The following is a 27634-nucleotide window of genomic DNA, read 5'->3' on the forward strand; positions in this document are numbered from 1 at the left end:
CAAGTTTTGCTAAGTGGCCGTCTATATATCATGTCACGGTAACGACGGAATTGCGTTGCCGTTCTGGCATGCAGCTTTCCGTTATATGAAAATGAAATGGTATATTAAGTTTGTCACGAACCTCAAAATAGTAAGTCCTTAAAGGAGAAGAGTTAGACCCACCAGTAAGTATACCGAAATGATCATACCCGTCTGTCCGTCTGTCTGTTTGATGCAAACTAGTCCCTCAATTTTCCAGTATCTTGTTGAAATTTTATGAGAGGGTATATTTGGGTGTCCAATTAATCATTTGTCAGAACCGGATCGGACCACCATATCATATACCTCCCATACAACCTCATCTCATTTCTTTCTTATTTTAATAGCTAGAAGCTTACGCTTGAAATTTCATATGGTGCTTACATGTAAGACGTACATTGTTTTCTGAAAAGATTGTGAACATCGCTCATATATATAATATATATCCCATACAACCGATTGTTCAGATAAGAAGGCTTTCATCATTTGAACAGAGAGAAGCTTGAAATTTCACAGGCTGCTTGCATGACATACATCGTTGCTTCAAAAAAAACAAGATTGATCACATATATATCGAGCCATAACCGGACAAAGGTCTTTACCGACATTATTTTTGATTTTTTGTTTTTAATGGAAACCGAAAAAACATTGCCATATGCACCAGCTCCAAAAAAATCATAGTCCTGCGATATACAGATACGAAGTTTTAGATAAGGCAATTTTGTTCACAATACACTTTGTTTATATTTTTTTGTGCTCGCAATATAGGTTAAGCCTTTTTTTTTTGAGAAAATGTTGTCATTTTAATAAATGTGGATTTCTTGCAAGCACAAGTGGTTATCTTTTAGGTTAAGATTTATCTTATAACTTTAAACGAGCAATTCTTGTATATTCGTATATTTGTATGTTTGTATAGCCGAACGATCTCGGGAACGGCTCAACAGATTTAAATGAAATTTGGCACAGAGATAATATATCACCTTCTAAGACTTTCTACCTAGGTGTTGTCACTCAGAATGTTTCACATGGTTGCCACCTATTCGAAATTAAAAAAAAATTGCATGAGATATGCCGATATGGGTATCAAACGAAAGGTACAAAACAAGATAAGAAAGGTATTTCATTCCGCATTACAATAGGGACATTTTTGAGTAGGGTTGCCATTTAGGGTGTGGGTAGTTAGACGAAATAGTACTCTACTTACTCATATTCTATTAAAGCTTTAAAAGAGAACATTAAAGTTAAAAATCTTACAATAGGGATATTTTTGAGTAGGGTTGTCATTTAGGGTTGGGGTAGTTAGACGAAATAGTATTCGTATATTTGTATGTTTATATAGGCGAACGATCTCGGGAACGGCTCAGCCGATTGAAATGAAATTTGGCACAGAGATAATATATCACCTTCTAATATTTTCTACCTAGGTGTTGCCACTCAGAATGTTTCAAAAGGTTGTCACCTATTCGAAATTAAAAAAAGATTGCGTGGGGTATGCCGATATGGGTATCAAACGAAAGGTACAAAACAAGATAAGAAAGGTATTTCATTCCGCATTACAATAGGGACATTTTTGAGTAGGGTTGCCATTTAGGGTGTGGGTAGTTAGACAAAATAGTACTCTACTTACTCATATTCTATTAAAGCTTTAAAAGAGAACATTAAAGTTAAAAATATTCGTGAAAAAACCTTACACATGATTCGACTTAATTTTCTTAATTTCACACACGCTCATAAAATTGAAATGCAATATCAAGGCACCGTGGCAAATTCTAGCAAAATATATTTAAATGCATATTTTTGGCAAATATGAAATGAATAATTGCAATTTCTCACAGATTACTATTAGAAAGATTTCTCACCATAGCAAAAAGATATCTCACCATGGTAATTTGCTACCGTTGAACACTAGAGGCATATATTCAATTTGAAAACATCTAACCGTTTATCTACTTGCCAACTTGGCGCTTGGGGAAGTAAATTGACATTTAATTAAACTAACTGATAGTTGTCATTCGTGAAATTTACACGATTTTGGAATGTAATAAAATTGTGAGACTTTCATAGTGCATAACTAAAAAAATGTTTGAAATTAATAACTCGGCGATGATGACATGTAGAAAGAAGTAAGGACGGGACTGTCTTCGGCTGTGCCGAAGACTTCATACCTTTCATAAATGGGGCTGAACAATAATCTTATCCCATTCGTAATCTCCGAATAATCGGATGTATAAGATAAGAAATATATAGTGAACAAATCTACATACCTAAACGATTTTTAAGATAAATATAAAATAAAATATAGGTAGGTACTTTGTGTGAGGGTGCAAAGTTTCAGGTTTTTTGTCGTCTACGACTCACGTGGCTACGAATCACGTATTTCAACAATATATGACGTAAACGTAACTATTTGATGAAAGTTTATGAATTTTGAACATTCTAGCCGTAAAAAGGGGCAAAAAAATACATTTTATATGGGGTATATAATATATGTACCACCGATCTCTATGATTTTTATTATTTTTCAGACAACAATATATGCTATATACGTAAGCATTTGGTGAAATTTGAAGCTTCTAGCTGTTAAAATGGGGCAGAAATTTCGCAAAGTGTCTTATCTGAACAATCGGTTGTATGAGATATATACTATATATACCACCGATCTCAATGATTTTTTCAGACAACTATATATACTATACACGTAAGCATTTGGTGAAATTTGAAGCTTCTAGCTGTTAAAATGGGGAAAAAATTGCGCAAAGTTTCTTATCTGAACAATCGGTTGTATGAGATTATATATACCACCGGTCTCTATGATTTTTTTAGAAAACAATATATGCTATACACGTAAACATTTGGTGAAATTTGAACATATCTAAACGATTTTAAGATAAATATAAAATAAAAAATAGGTAGGTACTTTGTGTGAGGATGCAAAGCTTCACGTTTTTTGTGGTCTGAATGTAAAAACTATGACTACGAATCACGAATTTCAAAAATATATGACGTAAACGTAACTATTTGATGAAATTTGATGAATTTTGAAGCTTCTATCCGTAAAAAAGGGGCAAAAATAACAGTTTATATGAAGTATATAATATATATACCACCGACCTCTATGATTTTTTCAGACAAAAATATATGATATATACATAAGCATTCGTTGAAATTTGAAGCTTCTAGCTGTTAAAATGGGGCAGAAATTACGCAAAGTTTCTTATCTGAACAATCGGTTGTATGAGATATATACTATATATACCACCGACCTCAATGATTTTTTTAGACATCAATATATGCTATACACGTAAGCATTTGGTGAAATTTGAAGATTCTAGCTGTTAAAATGGGGCCAAAATCGCAAAAAAAATATATATACTATATATACCATCATACTATATATACCAGCATATATATATTATATATATCATCGATCTCTATGATTTTTTGACACAACAATATATACTATATACGTAAGCAATCGGTGAAATTTGAAGCTTATAGCTGTTAAAATGGGGTAGAAATTGCGAAAAGTTACTTATCTGAACAATCGGTTGTATGAGATATATACTATATATACAACCGATCTCTATGATTTTTTCAGACAACAATATATGCCATATACGTAAGTATTCGGTGAAATTTGAAGCTTCTGGCTGTTAAAATGGGGCTAAAATTGCGAAAATATATATATATACTATATATATATACTATATATACACCATATATATACTATATATACCACCGATCTCTATGATTTTTTCAGACAACAATATATGATATATACGTAAGCATTCGTTGAAATTTGAAGCCTCTAGCTCTTAAAATAGGGCAGCAATTACGAAAGTTTCTTATCTGAACAATCGGTTGTGGGGGATATATACTATATATACGACCGATCTCATCAATTTTTTCAGGCAACAATGTGTGTAATATACGAAATTATATGGTGAAGTTTGAAGCTTCAATCTGTTAAATTGAGTAAGATATTACAAAAATCCTCTTTTTCTGAAAAATCGGTTGTATGGAGGATATATGCTATAGGGGTCCGATCCGGCCGGTTCCGACAAATGTCTAATCGGACACCCAAATACACCCGCTCATCAAATTTTATGAAGATAGCTCAAAAATTGAGGGACTAGTTTGCATACAAACAGACAGACGAACAGACGGACATGGCTAAATCAACTCAGCTCTTCAACCTGATTATTTCGGTATACTTAATGGTGGGTTTAAGGACTTACAATTTTGAGTTTCGTGACGAAATTAATATACCATTTCATTTTCTTGAAAGGTATAAAAATAGGTAGGTACTTTGTGTGAGGATGCAAAGCTTCACGTTTTTTGTGGTCTGAATGTAAAAGCTATGACTACGAATCACGAATTTCAAAAATATATGACGTAAACGTAACTATTTGATGAAATTTGATGAATTTTGAAGCTTCTATCCGTAAATAAGGAGCAAAAATGACATTTTATATGAAGATCTCTATGATTTTTTCAGACAAAAATATATGCTATATACGTAATCATTTGGTGAAATTTGAAGCTTCTAGCTGTTAAAATGGGGCAGAAATTGCGCAAAGTTTCTTATCTGAACAATCGGTTATATAAGATATATACTATGTATACCACCGATCTCAATGATTTTTTCAGACAACAATATATGCCATATACGTAAGCATTCGGTGAAATTGAAGCTTCTAGCTGCTAAAGTGGGGCTAAAATTGCGAAAATATATATATATACTATATATATATACTATATATACCACCATATATATACTATATATACCACTGATCTGTATGATTTTTTCAGACAACAATATATGATATATACATAAGCATTCGTTGAAATTTGAAGCCTCTAGCTCTTAAAATAGGGCAGCAATTACGAAAAGTTTCTTATCTGAACAATCGGTTGTGGGGGATATATACTATATATACGACCGATCTCATCAATTTTTTCAGGCAACAATATGTGTAATATACGAAATTATATGGTGAAGTTTGAAGCTTCAATCTGTTAAATTGAGTAAGATATTACAAAAAATCCTCTTTTTCTGAAAAATCGGTTGTATGGAGGATATATGCTATAGTGGTCCGATACGGCCGGTTCCGACAAATGTCTAATCGGACACCCAAATACACCCGCTCACCAAATTTTATGAAGATATCTCAAAAATTGAGGGACTAGTTTGCATACAAACAGACAGACGGACAGACGGGCAGACAGACAGACGGACATGGCTAAATCAACTCAGCTCTTCAACCTGATTATTTCGGTATACTTAATGGTGGGTCTATCTATTTTCCTTTAAGGACTTACAATTTTGGGTTTCGTGACGAAATTAATATACCATTTCATTTTCATGAAAGGTATAAAAAGTATGTTATGCGGCATACTCGCAGATTGCCGAGCAAAGCTCGGTTGCCCAGGTACTGTATAATAAAGATTATAATGCAGACTACAAATAAGTTGCATCAGTTCCATAACGCGACACCGATTCTTCAGAGGAAAGAATTGAAGAATATACTTATGTAGGGAAACGAGGTTGTAGTATTCCAAAACCACTACCCAAGAGACTTCTACGCATGAAGAAAAAAAGCCATGCTCGCAACACTTGCATACTTCCTTGAGCAGTCAAACAATATTCAAAAATAAAAATAACATATTGTGACGAATATTAGCATCACTAAACTGTCAGTAAATAATCACACAACAACAAAAACATGAAGCAGCCAGTCTTATGCACATGTACACATTAAGCTAGCAACACTTATGTAGAAGGCTACGAAGAGCTATCTCACACATACAGATGTGGTCATCAGCCGAAGTAGTTACTCACACATACACACGCATATGGCTATAAACTACAAATATGCATGTACTCATATAACTAACTACCAAGCAGTAGATACAAGAGTTCGAGAAGGTGAAACGTCTAGACCTTTGGAGAAATATGCTAACGAAGCAACGGAGAGTATAAAGGCAGCGCAAGCTGAACAATCAGTAATCAGTTTGATTTAAATACGCTATCAGTTGCGAAGTGAAGTATAATCGTGAAGTATAATTGTACTACTCCCAAAGTAGTCTAATAAAGACCATTTTTCAATACAGAATATTGGAGTGATTTATTCAACAGTGTAGCGATTCGAACTTTAGCAGGTTTCAAATTAGCGGAATTTCCCAAAATTCGTTACAATATTTATTACCAGGGAATACAACGATGAGCGTTGATTCCATGCATAGCACAATCCAGTCGTTTACTCGCAACAGAAATGTCTGGGCTCCGATAAAACGGTACACTGTAATTGCAAATGCGAGAACTCATGCAGGAAATATTATTGTCGTTTAATGAAACTATCCTTTAATACTGTAACGAATTTACTTGCAAATCTTCTTATCTGCCACCCCTCTGCTAAGTTCGAATCACTAAACTGTTGAATAAATAACTCCAATATGTAATAATGCAAAATGGCCTTTATTAAAGTACTTCACAATAACACCCAAACCTGTGCAACGAATAGCTTGCTTAATAACCAAACTGATTGATAGCTCAAATCAAACTGAATTCCAGCGCCTCTACATTTGCTGCCTTTTATACTCTCTGATTTCAACGTTGCATCTTCTGGGCGCTTCATTTCCAGAATCTTCTAGTCCATCAGCTCTCAAACTTCTCAGTGTAACTACAATTGCACGATATTATAGCTTCTCATTGCATACTTTCAGGAGTATCTCAGATATATGCATGTGTTTGTGCATTGACTCTCCGCTGCTTGTATACGTACATGGTACATATGTGTAGACGCAATTATTGTTTCGTTTATGTAGATACATAATGATTGAATTATTGATGTGAATTCACGTCACTGCTTAGCATCGGCTTAGAGATAGCAACACCCCTTAGTTTTGCTAATATTCGTAACAATACGTTGCAATCTCATTTTGTCGTTAAAGTATTCAGATTTAAAATCACTTTGTGATAAAAATATAATTCCCGAAATTTTCCGCAGAGAGTACCTCAACTTAAAAGGCAACTCTTTTACAAAGATACATTACCAGATACTGATGTAGAAGACGACCACGTGCTTAGCTTGTACCTTAATTATATAGTTATACTCAGTTGAGTGTATTAACTTTGATTGGATAACGTTGGTTGTACAGGTATAAAGGAATCGAGATAGATATAGACTTCCATATATCAAAGTCATCAGTATCGAAAAAAATTTGATTGAGCCATGTCCGTCCGTCCGTCTGTCCATTAACACGATAACTTGAGTAAATTTTTAGTTATATTGATGAAATTTTGTGTGTAGGTTCCTGGACGCCCATCTCAGATCGCTATTTAAAATGAACGATATCGGACTATAACCACGCCCACTTTTTCGATATCGAAAATTTCGAAAACCCGAAAAAATGCGATAATTCATTTCCAAAGACGGATAAAGCGGTGAAACTTGGTAGGTGAGTTGAACTTATGACGCAGAATAGGAAATTAGTAAAATTTTGGACAATGGGCGTGGCACCGCCCAATTTTAAAAGAAGGTAATTTAAAGTTTTGCAAGCTGTAATTTGGCAGTCATTGATGATATCATGATGAAATTTGGCAGAAACGTTACTACTATTACTATATATGTGCTAAATGAAAAGTAGAAAAAGCGGATGAAGAACACGCCCACTTTAAAAAAATATTTTTTTTAAGTCAAATTTTAACAAAAAAATTTAATATCTTTACTGTATATAAATTATGTCAACATTCAACTCCAGTAATGATATGGTGCAACAAAATACAAAAATAAAAGAAAATTTCAAAATGGGCGTGGCTCCGCCCTTTTTCATTTTGTCTATAATACTTTTAATGCCATTAGTCGAACAAACATTTACCAATCCTTCTGAAATTTAGTAGGGGCACAGATTCTATGACGGTAACTGTTTTCTGTGAAAATGGGCGAAATGGGTTGAAGCCACGCCCAGTTTTTATACAGAGTCGACCGTCTGTCCTTTCGCTCGGCCGCTAACACGATAACTTGAGCAAAAAACCAATATATCTTTACCAAACTTAGTCCACGAACTTATCTGAACTCACTTTATCTTGGTACAAAAAATGGCTGAAATCCGACTATAACCGCCCACAAATCGAAAATTCACAAAAATGAAAAAAATGCCATAATTCTATACCAAATACGAAAAAGGATGAAACATGGTAATTTGGTTGGCTTATTGACGCAAAAAATATCTTTAGAAAAACTTTGTAAAATCGGTGTGACACCTACCATATTAAGTAGAAGAAAATGAAAAAGTTCTGCAGGGCAAAATCAAAAGCCTTGGAATCTTGGCAGGAATACTGTTCCTGGTATTACATATATAAATAAATAAGCGGTACCCGACAGATCATGTTCTGGGTCACCCTGGTCCACACTTTGTTCGATATCTCGAAAACGCCTTCACATATACAACTAAGGGCCACTCCCTTTTAAAACCCTCATTAATACCTTTTATTTGATACCCATATCGTACAAACATATTATAGAATTCACCCTGGCCCACCTTTATGGCGTTATCTCGAAAAGACGTCCACCTATAGAACTAAGGCATTCTCCCTTTTAACACCTTTGATACCTATATCGTACACACGCATTCTAGAGTCACCCCTGGTCCACCTATATGGCGATATCTGGAAAAAGCGTCCACATATAGAACTAAGACCTACTCCCTTTTAAAATACTATTTAACATCATTCATTTCATACGCATATCGTATAAACACATTCTAGAGTCACCCCTGGTCCACCTTTATGGCGATGTCTCGAAACGGCGTACACCTGTGGAACTAAGAATCACTCCCTTTTAAAATACTCATTAACACCTTTCATCTGATACCCGTATCGTACAAACACATTCTAGAGTCACCCCTGGTCCAACATTATGGCGATATCTCGAAAAGGCGTCCACCCATAGAACTAAGGCCCACTCTCTTTTAAAATACTCATTAACACCTTTCATTTGATACCCATATCGTACGAACACATTCTAGAGTCACCCCTGGCCCACCCTTATGGCGATATCTCGAAAAGGCGTCCACCTATAGACCTAAGGCCCACTCCCTTTTAAAATGCTCACTAACACCTTTCATTTGATACCCATATCGTGCAAACACATTCTAGATTCACCCCTGGTCCACCTTTATGGCGATTCTCGAAAAGACGTCCACCTATAGAACTAAGGCCCACTCCCTTTTAAAATTCTCATTATCACCTATCATTTGATACCCATATCGTACAAACACATTCTAGAGTCACCCCTGGTCCACCTTTAGAACTATGGCCCACTTCTTTTAAAATACTCTTTAGTACCTTCCATTTGATACCCATGTCATACAAATACATTCCAGGGTTACCCTAGGTTCATTTTCCTACATGGTGCTTTCCCTTATTTTGTCTCCAAAGCTCTCAGCTGAGTATGTAATGTTCGGTTACACCCGAAATTATCCTTCCTTACTTTTTTTTTTTGTTTTAAATTACTTAGTTTAGTTATAAATTTTAAATATTTGTCAATCAGCCTGCATTTTTAAATCTGAATAGATATGAATTTCGTCATGACATCTGAATAAAAATATGCATCAACAAACACTGTAATATTTTCAAATATGTATTTTTTTATTTTGGCTTAACCGACACTTTCAAGTAATGAAGTCTTTTTTTTTTCTTGAAAACCAAAAAGGGCGTAAGCGGCGCATTTGTCGCTCATTATTAAAGAAATACAATTATATAGTCTTATATACAAACCAACTTTTACGTTACTATTTAAATTAATCGCAATATTAATACAAGAAAAGCGTCTACTCACGATTTTGTTTATGTTGATTAAGCCCTTTGTGTGGTTACGTCCCGATATGATACATCCCAAGGAACTGACTGTTCAGTTAAGAGGGTCTTCGCTATTTCTCCCTAATTTTAACTGGTAAACGCTTGGAATTTGACCAGATAAATAAATATGTATATACACTAGACTGGGTCGATTTATTAACCGATATCGCGCCATCGATTTTTCGATAGGATTTGGGCTCAGGAAAAAAGTTCCACTGCGCATACCCAAAAAAATAATTTTCGAGCCTGTGAAAAAAAAATGACGAAACGGTCAATTTTTCGACCAAAACACTCCCCAAAACCCAAAAAATATTTTTTTGTCAAAAAACTGTTATCGCCAACGTTTTTACAACAGTTTTTTGAAAAAAAAAAGTATTTTTTGGGTTTTGGGGAGTGTTTTGGTCGAAAAAATTTACCCTTTCGCCATTACTTTTTTCGCAGGTTCGAAAATTATTTTTTTGGGTACGCATAGTGGAGATTTTTTTCTTGAGCCCAAATCCTACCGAAAAATCGATGGCGCGATATTGGTTGACTTTCGTCCATACAAATCGACCCAAGTTAATATATACTATACATTTTTGTCTGAAAACCTTGTCAAGATAGGTCAAATATACAATATATATCCCATACAAGTGATAGTTCAGGTTATATGATTTTTTTAAATTTTTATCAAATTATTGTTCAGCTTCATTTAGAAAGGCGCAGCCTAAGACAGTCCTGTTCTTACTTCTTTGGGTTTGCGTCCATTTTAGAAAATTTCATAAAGATGAAAATGCACTGTTGCACTATTTATTCTGCAATGAAATCAGCTTTAAATATGCATACTTATTCGCAAGGGGAGTCGTATTTTCATCGGAAAAAAATTTCAAAAAAACAGCGGTAATCGTTTCCATATTAAAATTTGAATTGTTTATATAAAATTATATGATCTTTAGAACTGCATATAAGAAAAGTTTCCGTTTATATTAGATTATTAGATTATTAGTCACTATTGTTATGATGTAAATTTTTGTAATTAAAGCAATTGTTTAATGGAAGAAGAAAAATTGTTAGTCAACTGGCAAAGTTGGTTGTACAGATGGTTGTATATTTCGAGTGCTACTAAGCCCCAAACTCATCATTTGGCTATCACAATGGTGATAGAACAAAAAAAATTAAAAGTAATAAATTATTCAGTAATGTTAGTTGGCCCAAATTGCTGGCGCCTACCGAATTTGATCAAAATCGCTTGAGTAGTTTCCGAGCTTTGCAGTGCGAATTTTCCTTGCTGTTGGTTAGGTGTACTTCTGGCATAACTAGGTTAGGAGGTCAACATTTAGTTTTACGTTTCAATAAATTCCATAGCAAAATAAGTAATATTATTTTAATATTACAAATTATGTAGCTCTAAATTAAGTTCAAGTGTTAGAGTAAATGTCTTTTGAGGCTCATTTTCAGATAAATTTATGGTTGAATATAAAAATTGCTGTTATTTACATACATGTGATATTTTATTAAGAGGCCTATTAGAAGCATTTTATCTTCAATGTTATCACTTTATCAGAGCTCGTTTAAACAAGTTAAAAGTAATGATATTAATTTAACAAAATACACGACATACAGATTAAAGCTGGGCCCGTTGGAGTATTACGTTTTATGATCCATGATCAAAACTCATTTTTTATATCTGAAATGGTGGATTGGTAAATGACACATGTGAAATAGCAGCAAATAGTACTCGTTATATCCATAACTTATTTTAATTTTTAGAAATAAATTGGCAGTTGCATAGTTATAGTTTGAGTGAAAATGGTTTTCAGTCACTGCTTGTAAAACGTAATCCGGACTCTGGCTACTTACTGGCTACTAATGAATAGAAAATTTCATATAAAAACGCTCAAGAAATGTTCAAGAAAATTTTTCGTTCTAATTTTCTTGAACAGATACTTAGTTCAAATGTTAAAATATTAATATTTTCCTTGAGTTTCTAAACATCTGTGGAATTTTCTTGGGAGGAGAGTAGTAAGCTAAAGCCTGGCTGTGAGTTATTCGAACACTCTCCTGAGATGATAGTGTGTATTTTGTCTTTTGTTACTTCTCTTATAAAGGCAACATATCATAAATAGCTTTTCCGTTGCCCTACATACATAAATCCATACATATGTATGTATATACATTCATGCACTATACAAACAGTGTTCATACTTTGATGATTTTTCACGCTTGATGCTGCCACCATTGCGATCTGAGTTTCCATATTGTTGACGTAGATTTTTCGAGCTTTTCATCAAATTTTTTGCGGGATGAAAAACCATCTCTTCAATTTCACACTTTTTATATTATATTTGCACTGAACTGAATTTAATTGATTTGACAAATTCTCGTACATAAATATGTGACTCCCGAAAAAAGTGTATAGGCCCCGGCAAGAAGTTCATGATTAAATTCACGCATACAAAGATTTGTAGGTTTGTAACTAAATAAATAAACGTGTTTTTGTTTTTTTTTCCTTTTTTTTTACATAGAAGAAATTCACCAATTTCCAACACTTATCACATTACGCATATGCATTGCGCTTCCACCATGGGGTTTCCAAAATAAAATACAATAGGTGCATAGCTATCAGTTTAAAAAAGTTTGATACAAATTTTTGCATTTCGCTCACGCTAGCAAAACCACACTTTTCGAAATAAAATAATTTTCTCGTTGCAAATATTAATTTTCCATTGCTCTCGCACTAATAACTGAAATTAAAGAAAAGGCCCAATAACATACAAGACTATTCGAAAATATAGTAGGTATCAACGCCAACTGACAAATTGAAAAACTGACATATGTGCGGAACACTTTAAAATATCACAACCACCACCGCAGTTACCGCATTCGCCCTAACATTGATGGGGACAAGGCAACCCTAATCACAAAATAAGCAAGCGAATCTATTTGGATTTCGCCGCTCTCTCTTCTACAGTCGCGATTTGTGTATACTACGACTGAATAATGGCAAAATTTTAGTAAATCAAAAATTTACAAATGATGTTTATAAATACATCCACATTAGAGTGATTCAAAATTAACTTTTTCGAAAAACATATGGGACACAGCGAAAGCTGATAAATCATTAAGGAAACATAATACTGAAAATTTTAGCTAATTGGGGGATTATTTAGATGGTACTCAATGCGGTTTTCGATTTTCATCAAACCATTCAGCAAGAAAACAACATCGTATAATATAAATATAAATATAACAAGTAAGGAAGGCTATTTTCGGGTGTAACCGAACATTACATACTCAGTTGAGAGCTATGGAGACAAAATAAGGAAAATCACCATGTAGGAAAATGAACCTAGGGTAACCCTGGAATGTGGTTGTATGACATATGTATCAAATGGAAGGTATTAAAGAGTATTTTAAGAGAGAGTAGGCCATAGTTCTATGGATGGACGCCATTTAGGGATATCGCCATAAAGGTGGACCAGGGCTGACTCTAGAATTTGTTTGTACGATATGGGATTCAAATGAAAGGTGTTACTGAGCATTTTAAAAGGGAGTGGGCATTAGGTCTATAGGTGGACGCCTTTTCGAGATATCGCCATTAGGGTGGGCCAGGGGTGAATCTAGAATGTTTGTACGATATGGGTATCAAACGAAAGGTGTTACTGAGGAATTTAGGAGGGAGTGGGCATTAGCTCTATAGGTGGACGCCTTTTCGTGATATCGCCATTAGGGTGGGCCAGTGGTGACTCTAGAATGTGTTTGTACGATATGTGTATCAAACGAAAGGTGTTACTGAGCATTTTAAGAGGGAGTGGGCATTAGGTCTATAGGTGGACGCCTTTTCGAGATATCGCCATTAGGGTGGGCCAGGGGTGACTCTAGAATGTTTGTACGCTATGGGTATCAAACGCAAGGTGTTACTGAGCATTTTAAGAGGGAGTGGGTATTAGGTCTATAGGTGGATGCCTTCTCGAGATATCGCCATTAGGTTGGGCAGGGGTGGCTCTAGAATGTGTTTGTACGATATGGGTATCAAATGAAAGGTGGTAATGAGTATTTTAAAAGGGAGTAATCCTTAGTTCTATAGGTGGACGCCTTTTCGAGATATCGCCATAAAGGTGGACTAAGGGTATCAAACGAAAGGTGTTACTGAGCATTTTAAGAGGGAGTGGGCATTAGGTCTATAGGTGGACGCCTTTTCGGGATATCGCCATTAGGGTGGGTCAGGGTGACTCTAGAATGTGTTTGTACGATATGGGTATCAAATGAAAGGTGGTAATGAGTATTTTAAAAGGGAGTAATCCTTAGTTCTATAGGTGGACGCCTTTTCGAGATATCGCCATTAGGGTGGGCCAGGGGTGACTCTAGAATGTTTGTACGATATGGGTATTAAACGAAAGGTGTTACTGAGCATTTTAAGAGGGAGTGGGCATTAGGTCTATAGGTGGACGCCTTTTCGAGATACCGCCATTAGGGTGGGCCAGGGGTGAATCTAGAATGTTTGTACGATATGGGTATCAAACGAAAGGTGTTACTGAGCATATTAGGAGGGAGTGGGCATTAGGTCTATAGGTGGACGCCTTTTCGAGACATCGACATTAGGGTGGGCCAGGGGTGACTCTAGAATGTTTGTACGATATGGGTATCAAACGAAAAGTGTTACTGAGCATTTTAAGAGGGAGTGGGCATTAGGTCTATAGGTGCACGCCTTTTTGAGATATCGCCATTAGGGTGGGCCAGGGGTGACTCTAGAATGTTTGTACGATATGGGTATCAAACGAAAGGTGTTACTTAGCATTTTAAGAGGGAGAGGGCGTTAGGTCTATAGGTGGACGCCTTTTCGAGATATCGCCATTAGGGTGGGCCAGGGGTGACTCCAGAATGTGTTTGTACGATATGGATATCAAATTAAAGGTATTAATGAGGGTTTTAAAAGCGAGTGGCCTTTAGATATATATGTGAAGGCGTTTTCGCGATATCGACCAAAATGTGGACCATGTGATCCAGAAAATCATCTGTCGGGTACTACTAATTTATTTATATATGCAATACCACTAACAGTATTCCTGCCAAGATTCCAAGGGCTGTTGATTTCGCCTTGTAGAACTTTTTCATTGTCTTCTACTTAATATGGTAGGTGTCACACCCATTTTACAAAGTTTTTTCCAAAGTTATATTTTGCGTCAATAAACCAATCCAATTACCATGTTTCATCCCTTTTTTCGTATTTGGTATAGAATTATGGCATTTTTTTTCATTTTTCGTAATTTTCGATATCGATAAAGTGGGCGTGGTTATTGTCGGATTTCGGCCATTTTTTATACCAAGATAATGTGAGTGGCGGCCACCGTGGTGTGATGGTAGCGTGCTCCGCCTATTACACCGTATGCCCTGGGTTCAACTCCCGGGCAAAGCAACATCAAAATTTTAGAAATAAGATTTTTCAATTAGAAGAAAATTTTTCTAAGCGGGGTCGCCCCTCGGCAGTGTTTGGCAAGCACTCCGGGTGTATTTCTGCCATGAAAAGCTCTCAGTGAAAACTCATCTGCTTTGCAGATGCCGTTCGGAGTCGGCATAAAACATGTAGGTCCCGTCCGGCCAATTTGTAGGGAAAATTAAGAGGAGCACGACGCAAATTGGAAGAGAAGCTCGGCCTTAGATCTCTTCGGAGGTTATCGCGCCTTACATTTATTTTTTTTTTTTTAAGTGAGTTCAGATAAGTACGTGGACTAAGTTTAGTAAATATATATGGGTTTTTGCTCAAGTTATCGTGTTAACGGCCAAGCGGAAGGCCAGACCGTGGACTGTGTATAAAAACTGGGCGTAGCTTCCACCGATTTCGCCCATTTTCACAGAAAACAGTTACCGTCATAGAATCTATGCCCCTACCAAATTTGTTCGACTTATGGCATTAAAGGTATTCTAGACAAACTAAATGAAAATGGGCGGAGCCACGCTCATTTTGAAATTTTCTATGATTTTTGTATTTTGTTGCATCATATCATTACTGGAGTTGAATTTTGACTTAATTTACTTATATACAGTAAAGATATTAAATTTTTTGTTAAAATTTGAATTTTAAAAAATTTTTTTTGAAAAAGTGGGCGTGTTCTTCATCCAATTTTGCTAATTTTTATTTAGCACATATATAGTAATAGTAGTAACGTTCCTGCCAAATTTCATCATGATATATTCAACGACTGCCAAATTACAGCTTGCAAAACTTTTAAATTACCTTCTTGTAAAAGTGGGCGCTGCCACGCCCACTGTCCAAAATCTTACTAATTTTCTATTCTGCGTCATAACGTCAACCAATCTACTAAGTTTCATCGCTTTATCCGCCTTTGGCAATGAATTATCGCATTTTTTCGGTTTTTCGAAATTTTCGATATCGAAAAAATGGGCGTTGTTACAGTCCGATATCGTTCATTTTAAATAGCGATCTGAGATGAGTGACCAGGAATCTACATACCAAATTTCATCGAGATACCTCAAAATTTACTCAAGTTATCGTGTTAACGGACAGACGGACGGACGGACATGGCTCAATCAAATTTTTTTTCGATACTGATGATTTTGATATATGGAAGTCTATATCTATCTCGATTCCTTTATACCTGTACAACCAACCGTTATCCAATCAAAGTAAATATACTCTGTGAGCTCTGCTCAACTGAGGATAAAAATACCACCTATTTTCCTCAATATTTCTGAAATTTGACATGGAATTGCTAAACGTTGCTTAACCGACCAGTTCAAAATTAAATTAAGTAACTGTTTATTATCGAAATTTAGTTAGTTGCTAAATATTGAAGCGAATAACTTTTTGAACCAAAATTTAAGAAGAATATTAAACGCACCTTCAGAATCTAATATACAACAACAAAACAATGTCACCATAATTTCTTAAATATAAAGAAAAGAATAGCTCAAAGTAGGCACCTACGAACCACATTAGTTCCAAACTAGCGCCGAACCTTCCATTAAGAGACTATTTCTGAATCACCTACGACTGAACCAGTTAAGAACGCTTTCAAAAGGTTTGCAAATGGGGACAACTGCTATTTTGTACGACATCACAATGTACCGTATCTTAATGAGATAGTTTTCCGCTAGTTCGGAAATGTAGGGAATTTAAATTCATATTGCTCAGACTTAAGCGCTGTTGGTAGAAGTGTGGTAGCCCCCCTGTACCGCTCTGTATCCCATTAGCACCAGTTAGGATGTAGTCATTAAGCCTGTAGTGTGAAACTGGTGCTCTTCGTGACTGTCTCCCATTTAAGCTACAGCGCTTATCTGTAAATGACTTCAGTTTACATATTATTTTAATCCAATTTTCATTACTGTGATGAAATAAAGTTCTTATTGAACTCAACATATTTTGGATATATTTTAATACAATAACTTTAAGATTAAAAAAAAGTATGATACATTTTTTGCTTAAAATATCGTATGGAAAAGAGAGAATATTTATTTCAGGATGCAGTCTATCCTCGATAAAGCAAATACAGCTGTAGCAACCGTGGTCATTAAAAAGGTTTGGTAAACATTTATGGTACCTAATATTTAAGAATTCATGAGCTTAACACCGGCTTATAACTTAATAAGATAAACTGAAATAAGCATGAAAACAAATACAATCAGGATAGCCTATTGGTTAAGGCTACTGCAGTTTCACCGTGTAATTTGCGGTTCGAATCTAGGTGAAACCTTTGATAACATTACGAAATTGCCTGATAATGATTACGTGGTGATTTTCGAAATGGTACCATCGCAATATGCCAGTAAATGTTTCTTTCTTTTCAGTTTCTCTTAAACAAATATAATATAATATATAATAATTGAATATTTACTTCTTATAAGCCGGTGTTAAGCTCATGAATTCTTAAATATTAAGTATAAGTTGAACACACCATTAAACAAACAAACATATTTATGGCAAAGAGGATAAATATAATAGAGCCACCATGGCACAAATGGCTACAAGTAACGAGTGGCGTCTCTTATTATATTTATCCTCTTTATTTATGGTGGGACTTTGAAAGCGAAAGTAGAGACGTGAGACAAAAATCAATGTGAAAAATCATAGACTGAAGTGCAAATAGCTATCGATTTTTCCTCATACTTGGGTTCAAAAATATTTTTTTTCCTAAATCAAAAGGTAATGAAATGTGAAAACATCAAGAGTTTTTAAGGATAAAAGAGACTTATCACCAATTTATAAATAGGCAATGACGTCGCAGAAAGGGTACAACATTATTTAAGCTAAACGGGAAAAGTACCAACAAGCGTTGTTTTTGAAAGTAAGCGAGCATCGAAAAGTTTACTGTCATTAAGATACAGTAGTAAATTTTATTATTGTCAAAAATAATTTATGTTTTCACATCAGTGTATTACTTTGTTTTCATTTCATATGTTATACAGCATTCAAAATCTATATAAAACATGTTTATTAAAAAAGTTTCGGAAGACATCTTGGGTCACAACAGAGGCTGAGGCAAGAGTGCGGAAATGGCAGAACATACCATACCATATCATACCTATGGTTCTAAATTAACGGAAGAGGTTGGGTTTGCTGTTTACTGTGTCCATACAGAAATAAGTAGAACATTTAGGCTGAAATATCAATGCAGTGTCTTGCAGACAGAAAATGTGGCTTTGAAGAAAAAAGGAGGAAATCTCCGCCTAAGCTGCAGTCCCGTCAATATATGTGTATATTGAGAGTGAGACGATGAACAAGGCAATAATCTCCCATAGTACTTTATCAAGACGCGTCCTGGAATGCAAAGAAGCATTGGAGAGACTTAGCTCAAGCCGAACCATATATCTATACTGGGTTCCCGGTCATAAAACGATAGAAGATAGCTAAAAGATGAGTTTTGCAAAGGCTGGTGCAGCACTCTTTGAATCGACAGTAGATGCCCCAAGCCATATGGGAGAAATCAAGAGGAGACATGAGCTGCATTAGATCCATCAATCAGGAAGAGCGTGCACAGAAGCGCTGGTTTGCACAATTTTTAAGATCATGTGCACGTTAGGACCCATAGTTGCTCATATCTCTAAAGAGTTCATGATGGACATACTAACTGGACACTGTTTTTTGGTTTCACATGCTAATAAGTTAGGCCTCGTCAGTAACAGCAGATGTAGGAAGCTCAAGCTGAAGGAAGAAACTGTTGAGCACGTTCCGTGTTCGCATACAGCACTCGCCAGGTGAGGCTCCAGATACAAGGGGCGTCGGAGTTGCTAGATCTTGAGGCAGCTATTAAGGTAGGTTTTAGAAAACTTTTGGTGTTTGCAAATGGGATGGAGTTACTGTACAACGAAATTCATGGTACTTAATTGGAGTTTTTCGTTTAATCGTCAGACAAATTTTGGTAACTCTATGGACACATTCAGTATATGTGAGGTCTTTACTGACCATTAACTAGTCTGACGTTTATTAAAATAGAATTAAATAAAGTTGTCTATAATTTTAGGAGATGGGTTGAAATATATTCAAACGTGTGGAACAGAATTTACCCCACCTGGTCCTTACATATAAAGAAGTCTTTAAGTCAAAGAAATGATGACGGATGATATTTTTGTGATTGTATATTAGCGGCGGAAGATATGCTAAAGGTTCTCCCTAAATTTTAGATCAAAAAGTGTCTCTGTTCAGAACATATTAATTAACTAAATTTCGCTTTTAACTAAATTTTGCACTTGTCGGTTTAACAACATTCGGCAATTCCATAAGTGAAATTTCTAAAATTTATATCAATACTTGTGAAAAGCATATACAAACGTTTCGTTTCGCGTGGACCTCTACATTTGTGGAAAATATTTGATATTTTTAACGACGATGTTCTTGTTGAAGTATTTTCTGAAAATGTAAGACCACCATCCGGATTTCGCTAATATGTTCAGTTGTATGTTTTCTCTCGATGATTTGACCGATTTTTATGTGTCCTATATAAATTTTGAAAAAAATTTATTTGAATCACTCTAGTACAAATATGTGTAGATATTAGGGATGTGAACTGCATCCGGATTTTTCAACTATCCGGATAAACTGGATATTCGAATAACCGGATAGCTAAGCAAAAAATCCGGCTACCCGGATATCCGGATTCATAAATGGGAAATCCGGATATCCACTGTTCCGCTATCCAGATACGTAAACGGAAAATCCGTATGTCCGGATACTGGGATATATAAGTTGAATATCTGCATATCAGAATTGAATGAAGCAAACATCGAAAAATTCACAAAATATGTTTGTACACTCAGAAAAAAAATCGTTCTAAAACGAAAGAAACAAGTTCAAAATTAAGAACATTCGTTGACAAAATTCTGTTAAGTACGTTTTTTCTTAACTCGTGACCGATGGGCTTGTTTTAAGAAGAGTTTTTCCAAGAACACAGTTCATATTTTATGACCAGGTTGGTATTGATGTGTGAACCTTCTGTGCTCTTTTCAAGAACTACTTGGGCTTGATTTAAGATTTTTCGCTCTCACGCTTTGAGAACGATTTGTGGTCGATTTAACATTTTTCGGTCTCGAATTAAGAACGGTTTGTGCTTGATCTTTAGGTGGAGTGGGAAGGTAATTGTTTCAATTAGAACCCATTTATTTATTTTTTTATTAATAATAATTTTTGACATTTAATGAAAATATTAATAACAAAAAAACTATTATTAAAAATCAAAAATGAAAAACGCATAATATGCATGTTTTCATGTATTTCTCTTATTGAAAAATTCTTCTTTTTATTGATGCAATCTGAATATATATACTTAAAACATTTCGTAACAAGCTTGAGAAATACCTATGCATATTTGGATGGAACTGAAGGAAAAATATGAGTTAAAATAAATCTATATATATAAAAAGAAGTGTACATTTTGATTGTCACTCCATAACTCGAGAACGGCTCGACAGATTGCCATGACATTTTTAGGAAAGATACAGGAAGGAGAGATGATGGTTAGTTGATTTTGAAATCCCAAATCGGTTTAGCCATATATATATATAAATCAAATTCTGTGTGTGTGTGTGTTCGCTATGGAAACGTATTTCCCACACATCAATCATCACCAAATTTTGGTTATGGAATCCTTCGATCAAAGGGAAGGTTTTAGGCTAAAAATAATTTCGATATATAAAAGGGGCGTGGCACCTCCCATACAAATGGAATCTTTGGTACTGCGTAACTTTGGAGGTATACATGCCAGAACATTGAAATTCAATGAGGAGTTATATGAGGTCAATCCCTAACACCACCAAGAAAATGCGGAATTTGGACAAAGGGGCGTGGCACCTCCCATACAAATTGAATCTTTAGTAATACATAACTTTGAAGGTATACATGCCAGAACATTGAAATTCAGTAAGGAGTTATACGAGGTCAATCCCTAACACCACCAAGAAAAGGCGGAATTGGGAAAAAAGGGGCGTGGAACCTCCCATTCAAATGGAATCTTTGGTACTGCATAACTTTGAAGGTATACATGCCAGAACATTGAAATTCAGTAAGGAGTTATTTGAGGTCAATCCTTAACACCTCCAAGAAAATATGGAATTGGGAAAAAGGGGACGTGGCACCTCCCATACAAATGGAATATACTATACTGCATATATCTGGATGTCGTAATGGTAGGATAATTAAAATTGGTAAGGAGCTATGTGACGTTAAATCCTAAAACCTTCAGTAAAATGTGGAATGGGGAAAAATTATGGCTGCCGTACAAACTTAAGTTATTTTAACACCTAAAGTTTGACTGCATTGTTGAGTTTAGCTGTTATGCTTTTTGGACGTTTAGTAATCTGCCGCTGTTAAAAAAATTGTTTAGCTTCAGTCTATCTACTTCTTCTATAAAAATCAAATTCTGTGTGTGTGTTCCCTATGAAAACGTGTTTGCTATACTTCGATCATTACCAAATTTTGGCTCGAGGTTCTTTCGATCAAGACGAAAGTTTTTCATATTTCAGAAATAAGAATTTTAAATTTAAATCTTTTGTTTTTTGGCTATGCGAAAGAACTATCTTAGCTCCCAAAAATGATCATGTTAACAAAATCAATGATCGCTTTCAAAATCAATTTCCTGGTGAAGTGACGAAATATAAATCGATCGACACAGTTACAGATGAAGATAAAATTGTGAATTATCCAAATGAATTTATATACTCCTTAGTACCAAAAGGAATGCCTGCGCATATATCAACTTTGAAAATTGGCTCACCAGTCATGCTTCTTCGGAATGTAATCAAATCAACAATCATCAGCGGTAAAAGCAATACAATAATATAAAATAAGATACAATAAGATACAATAATAAATGTTTTAACAGAAAATTTCACCAAATATGCGTACACAATTCAATTCAATTTATAGAACAATAAATTAAATTATCAGCAAACCAAACAGAAAAAATAACGCAACATCCATTCGATCTCGGGCGTTACAACTTGCGCCTGGTAAAGCTAGTAGAAAATAAAAAAATTGTTTTAAAAAACTTCAGATTTTGACGGCGATCGAACTCGCGCCACACGATCGCAACCACAAGATCATAGCCGCTGGGCCACTACAACTGCTTGATAGCCTATGCCAAATGTTGTATTTAACATTGTTGTCCACATGAATTGTACCGTTTCTTTTTTCTTGAACTTCATTTAAAACATCGTTCTCATTAATGGAACATTTGTTCATATTTTAAGACCAACCGTTTTCTTTTCAAGAAAATGGTGTCAGGTCAAGAACAAGGTTGTTGTTTTAAGAAAAGGTCGTTCGTATTTCAAGAACAAAAAAGTAAGAACATGAAAAGCTTGAATTGAGTCCAGTGGTGTTGGATTTTAGAACGGCACTTATATCTGAGTGTATGGTACATCAATTTGTTGCTTTCACTGGATATCCAAAAATGCGGTTATTATCCGGATCTTCATAAATCCGGATATCCGGATAGCTTCACAAACGAATATTAACCGGATATCCATGCCGTCCGGATTTTATCCGTGTCAACGGATATCCGGATATTCGAATAGGCGGATAGTGCCAGCCCTAGTAGATATGTATAATTTGTATCAACGCTGGTCGTATGGAAAAAATTACACTCTGTAACCAAACAAAAAAGTAGTGTCTATCTGAAATATGTTGTAAGACGACCCATCTGTTTGTATAAGAGCGCTAATAAAAGGTTCCCTTGCTTTAGCTTTGAAATCGCCCTAAACATTTTTAATGAGAATATGAGCCCGACTTATGCATAAGGTCTAGACGTTTCGCCTCCTAGAATAGTTGTATCTCCTACTTCGTAATTTCTATATACATGTATATTTGTAGTTTATGTTTATCTTATAGCCATATCCGGGTGTGCATGTGTTTGTGAGTATCTATTCGTTGCCTTGTATGTATGTGTGTAAACAGGGCAGTAGAGAGAAAATCCGGGCCCGGGACTAAGCAATTTACGGGCCCCCTATAAAAAAGCCACTAATACATATGTATGATTAACTTGAATTAATGGCGTCTCATTCAGGAATCATTATTGATGGATTACATCAAAAAAAATTTTTGCCACATCAACTAAATGATTTTTGGACTAAGAGCTGACAATAAAATTAACACAGAATATTTACTATTTATACTATTTTATTGTAACGTAGAAATAAAATTCTCTTTTAATAGCCATATATTGTTTCAAATAACACTGATCAACAGTGGTTTTGGTGCAGCTCTACTTGTAACCAAATTTGGTAGTACTCGGTACCCTGATAAAAACTGTATACTTACTTTTTTAATGCTACGTACAGTTTTCAAGATAGGGTCAAGAACCCCTTTTTAAGAGGTTATGGCATGTATGACCCCATAACTTTGTTTCTATCAGCACAATTTTGATGTCGTTGAAAAGAGTACATTTCGCCGCTTCTCTCAGTGTACAAGTTGTTAATATGTCTTCACAAACGTCAGAGAAATTGCCAAAATAATGTGAAAAATTCAATTTTTTGTAAAATTTTTTCATTTTTAATCACGGTTTTCTCGAATAATTTGTCAACCACTGTTTTATATCGGCGTAGACCTTCCTGCGATTTTCTACTTTAGTACATTTCTACTGCGAAAAAAAATTTATTTTATAAAAATTTTTTCCTTCCCCTTTATTTTTTAAATGTTCTGTAATTAGTACTTTCGGGAGCGCGGTTTCAAGTGTTAGTGCCTTCCCATAAATAAATAAAAAAATTCAATATCATGTCTTCATCACGAGATATTTGTTTCAATGACCCAAATGTGTTATGCTACATTTGTGGGGAACACACAGTCCAAAAATTCAGGAAAAGTATAACAGATTTTATAAAAATTGCTTATTTTTTGTACTTTAAATTGCAAGTTGCAGACAAAAACAAGCCGTAGATACCTCGAATAGTTTGCAAAATGTGCTGTGAACACAGTGGGTCAATGGTAAAAGAAGCCATATGAGATTCGGGGTGCCTATGCAATGGAGAGAACAAACAAAAATTTAAATAATAAGGGTGAAGTAAAAAATTGTTATTAAATGAAAATTTTTTTTCACAGTAGAAATGTACTAAAGTGGAAAATCCCAGGAAGATCTATGCGGATATAAAAAAGTTAAATGTCTTTGGGAAGAGAATTAATAGGAGATTGTTTTAAAATAATTTACGTATGCACTGGTTGACAAGTTATTCGAGAAAACCGTGATTAAAAATGAAAAAATTTAACAAAAAATTTAATTTTTCACAATATTTTGGCAACTTCTCTGACGTTTGTGAAGACATATTAACAACTTGTACACTGAGAGAAGCGGCGAAATGTACTCTTTTCAACGACATCAAAACTGTGCTGATAGAAACAAAGTTATGGGGCCATACATGCCATAACCTCTTAAAAAGGGGTTCTTGACCCTATCTTGAAAACTGTACGTAGCATTAAAAAAGTAAGTATACAGTTTTTATCAGGGTACCGAGTACTACCAAATTTGGTTACAAGTAGAGCTGCACCAAACCAAAACTCTTATTTTGTTGACCTGTGTAATCATTTCTTGTTATTTGGTAACATTTTAATACATTTCTGATAAATTGAATGATGATTATAAATTTAAATTTTTCAATATAGAAAGTTCGGATATCAAAGAGTGGCTTTATTGCTTTTTTCGCTGAAAAATTTTTATAATAATATCAAAATTTAACTGTCTTGGCAAAACGGATTCAACACAAAGCGTAGCAAGTCCTGAAACTCGCTGTTGAGATGAACACGATCTATGAAAGTTTTTGATTCTTGAAAGGACGCTGAAGCAATGTTCTGCACTAGCTACAGTGACAGGTATAGTGGAAACTATACGTAAAGCAACAGAAATTTTGGGGAAAATCTTATACAGATTTTGAACATATGTAGATGGTATTTAGCAATTCCAATGCTGACAGACCTTTATCAAAATTTGCTTCGTAAATGTGTTTCAAATGAATTATTTCGCATTCTAAGCTTTGAGAAATGTCCGACTTGTATTTTTCGACAAATTTTCCTACGCTCGCCCGAACCGTAGTTTCATCCATGTCTCCAAATTGCCACAAAACGGAAAACGTCTTACTAAAATTTCTCATAGCTGCAAATCGTTCATTAATGCCAGTGATTACCGAATCAACGATCACCAGGAATGTATTGGTTTTAAAATCAGACTATGAGTTATCCGTAATCATCTCATTTAAATTATCTTCAGAACGTCTTTAGGGGTTTCTCTTTCGAATGTCCGGAAACTTTGGCGAGATGTTCATTTGAATAGCAACTGTTTTGCATTCGTTTAAAATTGTTTCCCATTAGTTCCTAATCAACTTCAAATCAGCTAATAAGGCATCTAGATGTCGAACCTCAACATCTATGGTGGCGTCTCTAGCTTGGAGGACCACGTTTCTTTCATTAATGGTAGTCAGTATTTTGAACCAAATTGAGGACAGCAAGATATATTCGAACTTGTTGATGTACTTGAGAATGCCAGTAACATCGCCATATGCTTGCGTAGTCAAATTTGTCTTTTGGATGAAAGACTATGAAAAGAGCTCGGTACATTTTTTTTTTTTTTTTGAGGATGTCCCATCGTTGTGGAGTGCTGCTGAAAATAGTAAAACAATTTTGTACAATTCCGAAGAAAGTAATTGCAACCGTACAACTTGACACCACATAAATTGAGACTGTGGGTTGCACAGGGCGAGTAACCAGCATTCGAGTTTTTGTTGAGAATGTGACGTAGTGCTCCGTTGTAAGCTCCTTTCATATTGGCGCCGTTATCGTACCCTTGTGCACGACAATCTTCAATCAAGTATGGCAAATTAGATCAGCGCTTTTCTGACCAGTTTTTTGTCTACAATTCACGAAATCCAAAAACCGTTCTTGAATTTGTTGCTTTCGAATTGAAATGGAGTTAGCGCAAAATGAACGCAGTCAACGTGACTAGCATCAGGCATAGCATCAACGATAATACTAAAATACTTGGCTTTCTTGCCTTGATCTAATATAGTTTTCCTCACGTGCTTTGCACAAATTTCTATAAACTCGTTCTGAATGTCTGGGGAAAGATAGTGAACTTGTAAACGTTTGTACTGCTTTTGTAAAATCCTAACTTTCTCTAAATTATCTCTAAGTTCGGATCATATTGGCTTATGAGATCTTAGATGCCCAAAAAGTGTCCATCGTTTCGTTCACCAAGATATATCATTTCGCCTTTGAAAGCTAGGCCTCTTTCACCCAAAAATAAAGTAGTGTCCAAAATTCTATATAAAATATCTTTGCAGCAGTCACGCTGCACTTTCTCTTCATTTGGCAAGATTATGTTTAACAACGAGGTAGGAAATGCCTCGTCATGACAAACGTGTGGAAAAATAACAGGACACCTTTGATGACCTCGACGAATTATTTCGTTGACTTCTTCAGATCGCAAAAACTCATTATTCACGGTGCCGATATCGAAGTCGTTTAAATAATCTGGACTTTGATACAGAGTTGGTGGTATTGTTGGAAGACTTTTTGAAGATGAACCTTCATCAGTGTCACAACGAAAACTTCACGATTTTGGATTCATGTAAACATACATTTGCACATGAAACAACTAAAGACTCTCCTGAATTAAAAAAAAAAAATGTCTTAGTACCTCTAAATCGCGGGCCCCTGAGAAAAAAATTTTTGTTTGATGTTTTTATTGTCTCCTCAGGCCCAGGCAAAAAATCATTATCAATATTCGTTGCTTTTGAAATTCGGCTTAAAATTGCACATGGAACAACTAAATACTCTCCTGAATTAAAAAAACAAAAAATGTCTTAGTACCTCTAAAGAGCGGGCCCCTGAGAAACACATTTTTGTCTGATGTCTTTATTGTCTCCTCAGGCCCAGGCAAAAAATCATTATCAATATTCGTTGCTTTTGAAATTCGGCTTAAAATTGCACATGGAACAACTAAAGACTCTCCTGAATTAAAAAAAAAAATGTCTTAGTACCTCTAAATCGCGGGCCCCCTGGGAAACCCCGGGCCAGGGGGAATCCCCACACCCCCCCCCCCCCCTCTCGTCGGGCCTGTGTGTAAATAATGATTGATTTGTTTAATGTACACAAGAGTGGCAGCTTGCTTTATTGTTGTTGTGCCCTTATTTACAAACAGCTTAGTGATGCTAAAATTCGTCACAATATGTAAAAGTTATTAATAATTGAAGTCCATGTATTTTTTTTTTATATCACGTTTAAGTCTTAGACCCAGAATACGCTATGATTAGAAGACCACAGTAGCGTTGACGACCTGGAACAGT

At 35.2% G+C, this 27634-nt stretch overlaps 1 protein-coding gene across 6 annotated transcripts in view; it reads right to left on the reverse strand.

The window, feature by feature from the left end:
* LOC137236741 (uncharacterized) overlaps window positions 1-27634 on the reverse strand; it is a 208403-nt gene that overhangs the window by 116243 nt on the left and 64526 nt on the right. Inside the window, exon 1 of one of the 6 annotated variants that reach the window (XM_067759708.1) lies at window positions 12065-12546. The exons of 4 other annotated variants lie outside the window; for them this stretch is intronic. In XM_067759708.1, the coding sequence (XP_067615809.1) occupies window positions 12065-12174 (110 nt within the window). In that variant the 5' untranslated portion in view covers window positions 12175-12546. Of the gene's footprint in view, window positions 1-9860; window positions 9921-12064; window positions 12547-27634 lie in introns of those variants that run through there. One more of the 6 variants, XM_067759712.1, reaches the window with a different exon arrangement.

The sequence above is a fragment of the Eurosta solidaginis genome, chromosome 1, assembly GCF_040869045.1.
Source record: "Eurosta solidaginis isolate ZX-2024a chromosome 1, ASM4086904v1, whole genome shotgun sequence".
NCBI classification, from domain to species: domain Eukaryota; kingdom Metazoa; phylum Arthropoda; class Insecta; order Diptera; family Tephritidae; genus Eurosta; species Eurosta solidaginis.